Source organism: Staurois parvus, unplaced genomic scaffold (genome assembly GCF_062004578.1).
Source record: "Staurois parvus isolate SC_StPar_1 unplaced genomic scaffold, SC_StPar_1.0 ptg000022l, whole genome shotgun sequence".
NCBI classification, from domain to species: domain Eukaryota; kingdom Metazoa; phylum Chordata; class Amphibia; order Anura; family Ranidae; genus Staurois; species Staurois parvus.
Window position 1 is genome coordinate 8,431,305 of NW_028317818.1, and position 14,947 is coordinate 8,446,251.

The 14,947-nt window shown below is 40.3% G+C and overlaps 1 protein-coding gene across 3 annotated transcripts in view; it reads left to right on the forward strand.

Moving 5' to 3' along the window:
- The window catches only part of METTL22 (methyltransferase 22, Kin17 lysine), a 318,966-nt gene that overhangs the window by 118,726 nt on the left and 185,293 nt on the right, over window positions 1-14,947 (forward strand). For all 3 annotated transcript variants that reach the window (XM_089692103.1, XM_089692094.1, XM_089692109.1), the window contains one exon: window positions 999-1,143. In XM_089692103.1, the coding sequence (XP_089548229.1) occupies window positions 999-1,143 (145 nt within the window). The remainder of the gene's footprint in view (window positions 1-998; window positions 1,144-14,947) is intronic.

Below are 14,947 nucleotides of genomic sequence, written 5' to 3' on the forward strand. Positions count from 1 at the left end.
TTTATGTTGCTGAGCTTACCAATGCATTCTTCTTTCCTCATAATGTACCAGACTTTTGATTTGGCCACTTCTAATGTTGCTGCTATCTCTCTGATAGAGTTGTTTAGTTTTTGAAGGCTTACAATGGCCTGTTTCACTTGCATGGACAGCTCCTTTTAACGCATGATGTAGGTTCACAGCAATAGATTCCAAATGCAAATTCCACACTTAGAATCAACTCCAGACTTTTTACCTGCTTAATTGATGAAGAAATAACAAACGAGTAGCCAACATCAGCTTTTGATTCAATTGTCCAATTACTTTTGGTCCCTTGAAAAATGGGGGATGGCTGCTCTTAATTCCTAAACCCTTCCACCAATTTTGATGTGCATACCCTCAAATTAAACCTGCGAGTGTGCACTTTCAGCATTATATAACTATAGCTTGAATATGTTTTGGTAAATACCTGAAAGAAAAACATTAAAATTGTGCCTGTGTCCAAATATATATGGGAGAGAGAGAAACTGACTCTTATACAGCACCGTCAATTTACACAGCGCTTTACATATATATCATACACAACACATAGGTCCACTTTAAATCCCCAACGCCAGCTTAACACCTATGCTTGTGTATTGGACAAACATATTGTGGGTGGTCACGTTCATTTGTATTTGATCCCCAATGCTCACTCAGTGGGAAAACAACACACCTGACCCTTTACTGCTCCACACAAATATGTAAAAATGCATGCTTGGTGTTGTATTGTGTTATGGAAAAAAAAGGGCTAGATACTTTTTTTTTTGGTGCATGGTCTCTCTTTGAGAACCCATTGAAATTTAATTAAAAAATATAGAAAGTTAGGGAAAATGTTCCCATTAGGCTCACAGACAGCAATAAACACCTAACAAAGATATATGCCAACTCCACTCTATCTAAAAAAACCAACAAATTTGGAAATTGAACTAATAATGATAAAGATATATTTAAGGCGTGTTACTGTTATCTTTCATTTTTAGATATGGCGTGGAGCTTTACTTCTTGCTGATTACATTCTCAGCCAGCAAGATCTATTCAGAGGCTGTACTGCACTGGAGCTTGGGGCTGGCACTGGTTTTACCAGCATCATTATGGCAACAGTTGCTAAGACTGTCTATTGCACAGGTACCACATGTCATTTTATTACATCCTTTATGTAAAAATCTGGATAAATTGTGCTAATACATTATGCCCAAGGTAGTATTAAGATTCCAAATTGGGTTTAAGAGCTTGACATATAAGAGAGGAGATTAGTTATTTATCTTATGGTATGATTACATTCCTGGCTTTTAAAGCCATTTTGTGATAATGTTCATGTATGTTGAAAGCTGAAATAGCTCAGTTATATGTGCATAGCTGCCATAGTATCATCCTCAATAATGGAATACTATTGTAGTAAAAATTACCCCATTTACTATGAGCAACATGTGTGTTGGATCTTTAACAGGTTGAAAATCTTTAACTCTTGGATTGCCAATTACGTGTTCTAATTTAACAGAAACATTTTTAAAACTTGAATTGTCTATGACTTTGCTCATGTTTCTTAGCTGTCTCTTTTCTAGAAAAGCCAATGATATGACAATCAAAGGTTCTAAAAAAGTTCACAGCTACATTAGCAGCTAAGAAACTATTTACAAAAAACATTGAAACATTGCCTGCCTCTTTAATTGTAGTAGTTACCAGGAATCTGCAAATCTATATTTCCTGATTGTACATCACTGGACATGGTAGATTTAAATTTTGGACCAGTGTGTTTTGCTCCACCCACATGTGATTGGACACTGGCCAACAGCAAAGCTTGACACTGCCTAGTAAAAAAACCCCTACTACTCCCAACATTGCCTCAGTTTTGTCAGCAGGCAATATCGGAGTGGAACCAGAGGGAAGAGACCTGTGTCCTGTGATACAGTATACTCCAAGAAAAGGATTTTACAGGTAAGTAAAAAAAAAAAAAACATTTTCATAATCGTTCTTAATAGGACACAAGAGAGTTAATTCTTAGACCATTGGGATGTCCAAAAGCTATGAGGAGTGAGCAACAGCAAACTACGACTAACAGGCTCAACAGGAACAAACCTTCTTAATAGAACAAGAAGAGGAATAACTGAGAAGGACCCTACAGGGCCAATTGTAGTGCTTTCCAAGCAATGCCTGAACATCCATATCATACTAACTGCCATAGATTATGCAATTTTCTTTCTTTCCACCCCAGGTAGAAGAAAAGAAAATTGCTTGATTCCCCTAACAACACAGTCAGTATTGATGGGGGAATCCCTCTCACAGCACTATTGTGTTTTGCCAGCAGGGAGCGTAGGGAGCCTTCCCTGCTGGCAGAACACAATGGTTAGCATTGCCAGCTCTAGCAGGTGGCACTAATTATTTGGGAAAAACCAACATGCTGGTTGTACATAAGTCAATCGTTAGATCGATTTGTGTACAACCAGGGTGCCCTTACATGAATCAAAATTTTGCCAATCCCTGATGAACCGGCTGAATTGTGATCCATGCATGGCTGGCTTTAGAGTGTTGAGACAAACCTTTTAACACTGATAGGGTGTTCACAATGATGAGCTTTTATTCATTTATGTAAATTTTAATCCCAAAAGGAAAAATTAAATTTTCTGTGACTGCTTAAAAGCTTTTGCTGGAGTTCAACTTTAAATTTATTAGTGAAGTACAGTTAATGCTGCTAGTGCATCTCTACTCTTTCCCCAGATTGACAGTGCTAATATCCATCTGTTGCTCTTTCATCCAGAATGGAGCCACCCAAAGGTCCAGTTTACACCAGAATGCAATGCAGGAAAGGTGTGTTCCATGAGCGTATCCCACACCATGTTGGAATGAACTGCCCTTGGGTTCTGCATGCATGTGCCAGAGTAATATTACCAGCACCCCAAACACAGATTGCAAATGCGGTCCTGTACAGAACGGTGATACCCGCCTGACCGCACCACACAACAGCCGATGCTACATTATAAAGCAGTGTCTGGTGTGAATGGACCTCTTCCTTCTAAGTTTGCTGGCTCTGGGCTTTTGGCTGAGCCACAGTGACATCACTCCCCCATATGCTCATGGGAGTCACGGGTGCGGCACAGAGCTGTGAAGGGATGACAGAAGTATGCCATCCCTTAAGCTTTTATGCGCCAGTGACATCATCGGCTGCAGTATTCGTGTATATCTAAAGGGTGTATGTTTAGGAGATATTCCTTGTACCTACAGGTAGGCTTTATTACAAGCTTACCTGTAGGTACAAGTGTCCAAAAGGTGTTTACTATTCTTTAATGGCCCATTCAGAGTAAGCAGACAGCTGTTGCACAGTTAAACTGCAGAGGTTTAACTGTCCAGCAGATGTCTGTTCTGGCGGTAGGGGAGTTTTTTTTCTTTTTTAACAAACTTTTTATTTGAAGGGCACAAAAATGACATTTTGTTCATGTCACTCTATAGCTGCGCTGCTGTACAGTGCCATGAAATCCAGCCTGGAATGCTGCGATAAAATTCAGCATGTCTACATGTTTGTATGTTATCGCAGACCACTGCAGCACAGCTATAAGCTGTGTTTCAGTGTGAATAGGACACATAGAAAACAATTGTTTTCTGTGAGCCCTAGCAGTGATATTTTACAGTGCGTCAAAACACCACTCACTAGTGTGAATTGGCCATAACTTTCCTTTCGAAAATCCCAATATTCATGTGGCCTGTTTGACATCTAGAGTATGTTTGATCCCTTCTTTTCTGGAACTCTGGTACTCTAACCACCTGCATCCTGATGGCAGAACTGCCCTCCCTTTTGATTCACTGTAGGCATGATTATATCATGTTATTCTGGGCCAGAGGGGCCACTGCATACATGTGGATATTTTAAATTTAATTCCACACTGTGGTTAAAAACTGTGCATTCATTTGTGTTGGTGTGTGTTCTTCCTATAAGCAGTGAATTGTCTCTCAAACTGGCTGTTTTTGTGCAGGGACCAAAAACTTTCTATGAAGCTGCACACAATAGCCCTAGATAATTGTTTTGGTGGACAAAGTGATTTAAGATAAAATGGTGCTGTGATCATCTACCTATGATTGCCCCCCCCCCCCAAACACTTTTTCAAACTAGAAACAGTTGTATGAAGCAAACAGATGAAAGAACTGACCTTGTATTTGAAGTGTTTTGAAAATGTTTTTGTTCCCAAACAATGTCCTGAAAATGCGAGAGTGCTGCTGCAGAAGGGAGATATGCCCTGAAAATGTATCCTGACATTTTTTTAATGCTAGTGTAGAGTACTGCAAGGGCCTTAGATAAAGGGGGTACACCCTGAAAACTTGGTTATAAAGTTGAGAGATTGGAAACACAATTACACTACTATGTGGATCACAAGAACAATTTACAAAAGGAGTTTTCATGTAAAATCATGATTTCTGTCCCAAACAAACCTCTTTGTAATTGTGATGGTAGCCGTATTTGTGGTGCTTGGACCCTAGAAGAAGGGAGTACACCTGGAACACTCATCCTGAAAATTGTATTGCTAGGGCTAAGTACTGCATAGATTGTAGAACAAGGGGGTACCCCCTGAAAGCTTGTCCTGAACATTTGAAAGTTAGTGCAGAGTACTGCTTAGTCCTTAGAAGAAGGGGGTATACCCTGAAAACGTGTTGGAAATGTTAATGTTAGTGCAAGAGTGCTGCTGAGATCTTAGAAGAAGGGAGATATGCCATTTGGACCCTAGAAGAAGAGGGTATACCAAAAAGCTTGTCCTGAAAATATTATTTGTGCTGAGTACTTCTTAGACTTTATATATTAATGTTGGTGCAAATAAAAAAAGTATCACAGACTGTACTCAATTTTTTTGATTGTTTCGGCAAACTGAAATATAGCTAAAAACAACTGCGCAATTGTAGCTGAATGCATAGCTCTACTTTCAGATAACGTTTGCCAGACTGCGCTTTCACAATAAGATGATTTGTTTCTACATTATATATGAACCATTGAATACCACATTCATTTCTGCATAGGAAAATGGACATCTTGCTCCAGTTAAATGTAACCACTGACAGATGAAGAAACTGCGCAGATGAAGACAAATATTTGTCTTCACTGTACACACACTGCTGCATTATTGAGCTATTGTAATAATAACTAGTCATCAGCACCAATAAGTAAATCCCTCTGGGCCAAATGTTACTGAAATAAAAAATTAAGAGCCAGAGATTTCAGCTCCTCCTAGAATGACACATAACATTTATGCCTTTTATATGACCTTTTCTATTTACTGCTGATCTGGTTTGCTCAGTATCATTTGATTGATTACCCTGAAGTCATTGTTAATCACTGTGCACTGCTCAGTAAAACATAGCTCTGTGCAATTAAAAATTGATTTCAAGGGAAATTAAAACATGAGTCTGGAGTGCAAGAAAATTATTATGTAGGAAGCATGTACATGCCAGCAATTTTATACAACCTTTTATAACCTAGATCACAGCATCAGTGTGATCTGTTTTTAAAGCTCTCATTTATGAGCCAATGCTTGTCATATTTTTATTAAATACAGAGAGTTTTCATAAAGGAGACATACTGAATTGCTAGTATAATGCACAAAAAAATTACAGTTTATATTCGCTGCACGTGGTGCCCTTGCTGTTCTGTAGCATTTAATGGTACCATGCAAGGCATAGTACTTCGAGTAACCTCCCAGTGTATAGCCTAGTACTGCCTGACTTCAGTAAAGTGTTAGGGGCTACTACACTTTAATTTTTGCACCTTTCTTCTTCTTGTATTATTAAATAAACCTCAATGTGCTTCTAGATAAAAAAAACTAATTTCATCCCTGCCACATTTGCCCCTTCTTGTCATTTGTCACTGATGGCATCCTAGCAGCCTGCTAACTATTTTGAAAACAGAATTTCTTTTGGTTACATTCAGATAAAAAAAAATGCCAAAAATGGCATATCAACTCTGTTTTTATAAATAGTTCAAACATACCACATATGAAATGACCACACAGATCATTTAATGAAAAGGCACATATGAAATGGTTCTCAACGAGTAAAGTATTCCACAAATGTAATAATATTTTTCATAAATGTTAGATCGAAAATGTTTTTATTTTTTGCTGCCTGTGGTTAATTTTCTTCTCTAAAACTAGAAAATGTTCTGCATGTGGTCCTATGAAATTGGATTGATGTGTCCCTCATGTAATTGTATTACATTTAGTGGAAGTTACCAGAATCATTTGCCCTGTAATGCATTTGCATTGTTTGGGTAATTGGAGGAATTGCAAGAAGAATCACTCTTGGGTACCCTGGGGTGATTGTACTACCAAAGTTATCGGTTTAAGTAGTTACAAAATAAATGTTTTTTTTCTTCTTTTACTCTTATCAGTGATGTATTGCAGTTTTTGCAAAGTGAACTATAATAATTCTTCTCAATCAGGCCACATAAATTAAAAAGGATTGAATCTCATCATGCTCATAGGTTGAAGGGGTAGCATTTCTTTCCTAATTTCAATATTTTTATTGGCTTTTTGAGAACAGAGTTAGACATGAGAGTGAGCACATTCATATCCAAAGATCATTAGACATTGCATGTTAACAACATCCTGAATGCCCTATAGCAGATATACTGTTACAGGGGAGCAGGGGTGCGCAAAATCAAGTATATATACGTGATTTTGTATTTCTGGGTAGGGGGCGAGAGCATTGTGCGTGCCCTACCTGCTCCACCATTCATGACTGTCAATCGACGGGTCCCAGACAGTGATTCCCCGCCGGCGCCCGGTGGTTACAGAACATCTCCGACGGGGAAGAGGACTGCTTTGTTTACTAACAATTCTCCTCTCTGTCGACTAGGACACACTGCTCTGGATGGCTGTGCACAGCACCAACACACCCGCCCTAGTAAAATATTCCCAGCACACAGATAACCCTTTGATCGCCCCTCATGTTAACCTCTTCCTGCCCAGTGTCATTAGTACAGTGTCAGTGCTTTGGCGTAAATTTATGGCCTAATTTGATTTTAAAATTTTTTTACTGGGCATGTTTATTAGCAAAAAGTCATAAATATTGTTTTTTTTTCTCAAAATTGTCGGTCTTTTTTTTTTCTTATAGCGCAAAAAATAAAAAAATCACAGGCGATCAAATAACACCAAAAGAAAGCTCAATTTGTGTGAAAAAAAGGACGTAAATTTCATTTGGGTGCAGTGTTGCATGACCACGCAATTGTCAGTTAAAGTAACACAACGCCATAACGCAAAAAATGGTCTGGTCCGGAAGGGGGGTGAATCCTGAGGAGGGCAAGTGGTTAAGTATAGTTGTGCATCCACCTAGAAATCAGATTTACCTCTCAAAATTCCTTTATGCTCTAATTTTTATCAAGCATCAAAAGTCGGTAGTTTCACTGGATAGACTTTACAGGGGGGAGGAGCCTAACTATGGCAGTGTAGGAGAGCGCGGTGTGGGTGCTCTCCGTGCTTTCCCCCCCACCTCGGATACAGTTGTTGGAGAGCAGAGCCCGGGGAGACCTACCGGAGTATGGTGGATCCCGTACTGGAGACTGTGCTCCGGACGCGGTGAGGAGGAGGTGGACTGCGTCGTCGGGCTGGGTTGGAGACAGGCTGGAGACCGGCTCGAGGAAGTGAGAGCAGAGGGCAGGGTTGCCGAGGAGACGAGGAGGTGCAGCTTGACCACGTGTCAGCCGCAGAGAAGCACTGGGTAGGGGAAAAGCCGGCCGGCGTTTAGAGGAGAGAGGAAGATGCTGGTTCGCTCCCCTCCCAGTACATGATAGTCTCACACGGGGAAACCGTGCAGCAAGATGCCCTCCCCCCCTGAATGGAGGTGACTTTTCCACAGGGAAGTGATAAAGAGAAGAGACCCAGAAGAAACCCCCCCCCCCCCCGAAGAGAGCTATTGTAAGGAACCGCCCGGCGGTACCACTAGCACTCCACTGATCGGTCGTCCCCAGCGTACGGAGTCTAAGCCCCAGGGTACTTGTTCACCAGAGCCACTGATGGTGGGGATGGACTTGGAGTACCCCGGGACCAGGTCGTGACTACTGAGGACACCCGTCAGTGGTAGGGGTATTCGCCAGGGGCTCCCACGAGAGAGAGCCAGGTATGAAGAGGTCTGGAGACCCCGATGAGAGGGATGGATGGATGGCTGAGCAAGTGCAAGGTCAGACAAGCCGGTTCGGTAACTATGGGGACGGTGCGGTACAGAGCAGCGGGCAAAGAATAGTCGGGTCACACGCCAGGTCAGCAACAGCAGGTCAGATCCAATAGGGGGCATACAGGAGAGAGGTCAGGCAAGCAAGGGTCAAGAACAGGAGAAAGCAGCAAGGTCAGGGCACAATCCGGGTCAGCAACTTACTATAACAGGTTCACAGGTTCACAGGATACAAAGAGACCAGAAGGCACTGAATGACAGCTCAGGGCCGTTTAAATATCCCACCCTGCGCTGTCATTGGTGCCAGGCGCGCGCCCGTGGTCTCTACTGCGCATGCGCAAACTCGATTGCCGCGGTCGGCCAGGTCCCGGCGCCCGCGTCCCTGCACAGGGCGGTGCACTGCTCCTGCGCCGAGCCCAGCGCCGCTGCGATCCCCGACAGCTATGGATTGTGACAACTGAGGAGTCTGCTGGTGCTGCAGCTGTGGAGGGTGAGTGTGAACAGCCTGGATTGACTATTGCGATGCATAAATGACTGTTTTTTGGCTGTCTAAAGGGAGAAAGAGGAGTTGTGAAAAAGGGTTTCCCTGGGGGGTCTAAGAGAGAGGAGAAATTTAAAGCAGCCTGGAAGGTGCACTAAGTGGAGAAGGGGACAATAATAAATCTAGGTCCCTGGCACATATTTTAATCAATTCTGGTGTTTCCCCCATTGAAGAAAACAAAACGCATAGAAGGGATGAAGAATAAAAATAGTGGGCCAAAGGGGTCTCAAACTGGTACTATAAAAAAAATTTACATATCAAGGAAATGTGACTCCAGATAAGTCTCAAGGTGTCGTTGAAAAAAGTGAACTGGAAATAAGTATAGAAGGTAGCCCTAGACTCTCCCTGGGAAAAAATGTAGCAGTCAACAAGCTACAGAAAATTTGGAGATGAGAGACACTGAAAGTGAATTACAAATTCCAAACAAGAAAGAGGTGGCAGATATGTTCAAGAATCTAGAAAAAACAAAGCATGAAATGATGAGTATACGAAATGATGTGGGCCAGATGCTATTGAGGGTGGAGGAGATGGAGGAAAGAGTTAAAAGTCATGCCCAATATATTTCTGATCTAGAGAAAAGGACAATAGATATTAAAGATCAAAAAATCTATACAGAATGGAAGTACAAGAAAACAGGGAGAGGAGAAACAACAAGAGGGTAAGAGGAGTTCCGGAGTCGGTAAAGGGAGAAGAAACACGAGGCCTTATCTGTAAAATATTAAACTCCATAATGAACAGATCAGAAACAGAAATGGTTAACCTGGAAGGTGTTTTCAGGATAGGAAAAAAAATCAACAAGGAAGTGGAAAAGAGAAACCCAAGAGATAAAATAGTCCAATTTCAGAAATGGGCAGATAAAGAAGTATGGAGAAAGACTAAGGGAAGATCAAGTATTAAATATGGAGAAATGAATATACAGATTTTTGCGGATTTAACAGCAGAGACACTATGGAGGAGAAGATCTTTAAAACCCCTGTTAGAGCAGATGATAAAGCAAAAGGTGCACTACAGATGGGGTATGCCGGAGTGTCTAATCGGATGGAAGAATGGAGTTACAGCTGAGTCCTGAGGACTTAAGAGACTTCTGTGATAGACTTGAGTTACAAATAGTGGAGGTCCCTGGCTGGGAGGTAGAAGAAGGGGGTTTAGGAGGTGGAGAGAGAGAGGAGTGGCAGTTTGCTAGAAGGGGGAGATAGAGAATGAAGGGCGCTGGATGGAAAAAAAACATTTTATTTTTTTTTTCTCATCCCGCTTGACACTACCCCTCTCTCTCTTTTCCTCTTTTGGGACCTTAAGAAAGGTGGGAGCATATCGAATTGACGACTGAGATAGTTTTGCGGTATCTGAGGTGGTGGGAGGTGGGGGGATCTGTCCATGGTTGGAGTTCAACCCCAAGGAGGTAATCTATGGTGGGTTTGGTCCCTCAAAAGATGTATAGGCAAAACGTAAGTCTAAAGGGTGGGAGGGAGGGGAGGGGTAGACTGGAGGGTGGAGGGGTGAGGGAGGGATGGAGGGAGGGTATTAAGTTGGACAGCTTGGAGGAAGATAAGAGTAATAGGGGCAGAGAGAGAGAGAGAGGATAAGTTAGAGAGAAGGGAAAAGATATAAAGGAAATGGAAGATTTAAGATATATAACCTATAATGTAAACGGGTTGTGTTGTCAAGGAAAAAGATTTAGATTATATAAGGAACTACAACATAGAGCAGCATCAGTGGCTTTCCTACAGGAAACGCATTTTGAATTGAAGTCAAATGTAAAGTTGAATTCTAGATATTATCCGTTATGGTACTATGCAGACTCCCCGGTTAAAAGAGCAAAGGGGGTAGCTATAGGATTTGCAAAGAATATAAGGTTTGAGTTGGAAGAAAGAGAGACAGACCCAGAGGGGAGGTTTTTATTTCTGAAAGGTAAAATACAAAATATTGAATGTACAGTTGCTAATATTTATTGCCCTAATAAGAAGCCGGAGTTATTCCTGAAAAAGATTGATGGATTTTAGAAAGGGGTATCTGATAGTAGCCGGGGACTTTAATTTATGTATGGACCCACAAATGGACACTACTTCATCTACACAAAGAGAGGGGAGTAGGTCCCTAAGAGTATTGAGGAAAGTGATAAGGGAGTATCAGCTGGTGGACAGTTGATTATGCACATGAACGATAGAGACTATTCCTTCTTCTCAAGGGCCCATGAGATGTATTCTAGACTGGACTACATACTGATAGATCACCGATTATTAGAGTCTTTGGTTAGAGTGACAATAGAGGTAATGTCACTCTCAGACCATGCCTCGGTTGTAATGAAAGTAGGATGGGGAAGAAGGCCTCCAGGAGGGTCGGTGTGGCGATTGAATGAGGCTCTCCTATTGGATCCAGAGATTGAGCGAAAGATTAGAGAGGAGATTAAGAGATATTTTGAGGAAAATGAAATGGGAGAGGTGTCGGAGGCTACAGTGTGGGAGGCCCATAAGGTATATATAAGGGGAGTCCTTATTGCAATTAGGGCTAGAAAGAAAAGGGAAAGGAGAGAGAAGATCAGTAGGCTCCTAAAAGAACTGGAGGAGGTTGAACAATTGCTTAAAAAGAATATAACGAGAGATAATGCAGAAGGTAAAGGAAAAGAAAGAAGAATTAGAGATTATGATGGAAGAAGAGAGTCTTTAACAAAGTGTTACGTGGGGGGATAGAACAGGAAAGTTTTTGATGAGAGCTTTAAGGAAAAAGAAAAATAGGAATTATATAGAGAAAATAAAGAACCCCAAGGGAGAACTGGTTCACTCAACTAGAGATATTGCGAAAGTGTTTAGGGATTATTATAGCAAACTTTATAACATTGCCCCCAAAGATTTAACATGTAAGGACAGAATAACAAATGTAGAAAAAAGAATATATTTAAAAAACGCAGGATTACCGAAATTAAATGCAGATCTTTTGAATTCTCTAGAATCTGAAATTACCTATGAAGAAATAAAGATAGCATTAAAAAATTCTATGACAGGCAAAAGCCCAGGGCCAGATGGGTATACTGTTAGATATTATAAAAAATACAGTGAAGTGTTAATACCTAAATTGAAGTCCTATTTCAACACCTTGAGGGAAGAGATGGATATGAGACGAGAATCACTGCAGGCTCAGGCGGTCCTCATTTATAAGGAAGGAAAAGATCCCACCCAATGTTCAAGCTATAGACCATTATCACTATTAAATATAGATATGAAGATTTATGCAAAGATCTTAGCAAATAGATTGAAAGATTTAATGCCCGAATGGATACATGAAGATCAGGTGGGTTTTGTCCAAGGGAGAGAGGGTAGAGATAACGGGTTGAGATCATTGTTGCTTATTCAGAAAAGTAGAAAGGGAAAGATTCCAGTGGTGGCTCTTTCAGTGGATGCAGAGAAGGCATTTGATAGAGTTAATTGGGGATATATGATGGATACATTGGAGATCCTGGGAGTGGGTGCTAGAATGAGAACTTGGATAGGAAAGTTGTATAGGAGCCCCTCTATAGTGGTTATGGTAAATGGGGAAATGTCGGAGTCATTTGAGATGACAAACGGAACAAGACAGGGCTGCCCACTGTCCCCATTATTGTATGTTCTTTCCTTGGAATCACTGTTAGCAACAATAAGGAAAAACGCAGACATAAAAGAAATATGGGTGGGAAATATAGAGCATATGGTTGCCGCATTTGCAGACAATTTACTGTTTTATGTAGTAAATCCTAGGATAATGGTCCCTAATTTAATGAGGGCTCTGAAGGAATATGGAGAGATGTCAAACTTAAAAATTAACCCATCTAAAACAGAGATATTAAATATAAACCTTCCAAATAAAGAAAAAAGGGGGATACAAGGGGAATTTCCCTTTGTGTGGAAAGAGAAAGAATTAAAGTATTTAGGAGTAAAACTCACCTCGGCTTATAAAAACTTGTATAAATCAAACTATATAGTAATGTTAAACGAAATTAGAGAGCAATTAAAGAGATTAGGGGGAGGAAATCGGTCCTGGTTGGGACGTATAAATTTGATAAAAATGGTTGTAGTTCCCAAAATCCTATATAAATTTCAAATGGTTCCTATTAAGCTTCCAGAGGTATATTTTAAGATAATGAAAAAGATAAGATTTATTTGGAGAAATAAAAAACCTAGAGTATCTTATGAAGTGATTACTAGAAATAAAGAGAATGGCGGATTGGGAGTCCCTGACTTTAAGAGATATTATAATGCAGTTATTTTGGCTAGAATATTTGACTGGACGTATAATTTAAAAGGGAAAAGTTGGGTCACAATAGAAAATTCACTTAGTGGTAATAATTTAAGTACGAGTATATGGGTGCCTACAGAGTATAGAGGATTAAAAGAAAGCACGAGTGTGTATACTTTAAATGTGTTAAGAGTGTGGGATAAAATGCACAGACAGTTAAAGTGGGAGTATAACTCATTCCTGATGCCATTGAGAAATTCAGGGTTCTTCCCGCCAGGTAGGGAAGAGGTCTCAGGAAAATGGAAAAGGAGGAAGCCCAGTTGAGAGATATAATGAAAGGTGTAGAATTGAGAACACTTAAGAATTTGAAAAAGGAAGAGGGAAAGATTTTCACTAGGATAGATAGTTGGAGTTATAATCAATTAAAATGTTTTGTGGGGAAATTGCCTAAGCCTTTGAGAGCGAGTATAGATTGGAACTTGTTTGAGAAGTTGTTGGGATCACGAGGTGACGGGAAACATGGTACAGCAAAAATATATAAAATTCTCACTGAGTTAGATAGAGGTGGAAAAAAATTAATGTATATAGAAAAATGGGAAAGAGATCTGGGTGTGGAGATAGATGAGGTTAAACAGAAAAAAATATTTAGATTGGTTCACAAGAATATAAGTTCACGAGAGGTGGAATTGAATTTTAAATGTTTGACAAGAGGATATATTACACCGAATATAGAACATAAGATGAGTGGAGAGAAATCACCTTTTTGTTGGCGGGGGTGTGGAGAGATGGGCACGTTTTATCACATATGGTGGGAATGTCCTGGGGTGGTGTTTTTGTTGCATATATTAAATAATTTTAAACTTGGATAGAGGAATTACTAAGGTTTCTGCACAGAGATCATGTACCCATGAAGTATAGAGCAGACAATATGATGTGACAAATGTAGCTTACCAATCAGCTTCAGTTTGTTAGTGTATCTAATACGGCCAGTGCATCTAACACCCTCCCTTCCCAGATTAACAATGCTGCCTTCCAAAGGTGTCTCTGTTGCTCTTTCATCCAGAGTGTAGACACCCTAATACAGGAGGAGTGTTACTGTCCAGATCATCAAGTGAAAAAAAAGGGAAAAAGGACTAAAAAAAATTAATTTGTCCACAGCACCTAATGATTAGTATGCAATATATTATTATTTTTTGTTTCTGGTTTAATACTGCTTTAAAAACAGGTGTCTAAAGATGTTGCTGAATTTTAAAGATTTAGAACACTGATTATGCAAAAAAAAAAAAACATAGTCTACTTCTAAATAATCCATAGCTGGATTTGAACTTGATAGGTACACTTTGCACCATAAACTCTACCCTATAGTAACAATAATATACATTTTGTATACAAGCTAGTCACAAAACTACCAGTCACAAAGGCTACTTTGTGTAGCGCTACCACTGTAGGAGCCGATGGATAGGATGGGTCCCCTGTTCTTTGCCTTGACCTTCTCAAGAACATCATTCCTCTGACACACTACGTTGAGTTTACAAACATACAATATCATAGGAATTCACTGAACGTAACACTTAGTACCTAATAGTAGTGCTACAGTCAGGTCCATAAATATTGGGACATCGACACAATTCTAACATTTTTGGCTCTATACACCACCACAATGGATTTGAAATGAAACAAACAAGATGTGCTTTAACTGCAGACTGTCAGCTTTAATTTGATGGTATTTACATCCAAATCAGGTGAACGGTGTAGGAATTACAACAGTTTGCATATGTGCCTCCCACTAGTTAAGGGACCAAAAGTAATGGGACAGAATAATAATCATAAATCAAACTTTCACTTTTTAATACTTGGTTGCAAATCCTTTGCAGTCAATTACAGCCTGAAGTCTGGAACGCATAGACATCACCAGACGCTGGGTTTCATCCCTGGTGATGCTCTGCCAGGCCTCTACTGCAACTGTCTTCAGTTCCTGCTTGTTCTTGGGGCATTTTCCCTTCAGTTTTGTCTTCAGCAAGTGAAATGCATGCTCAATCG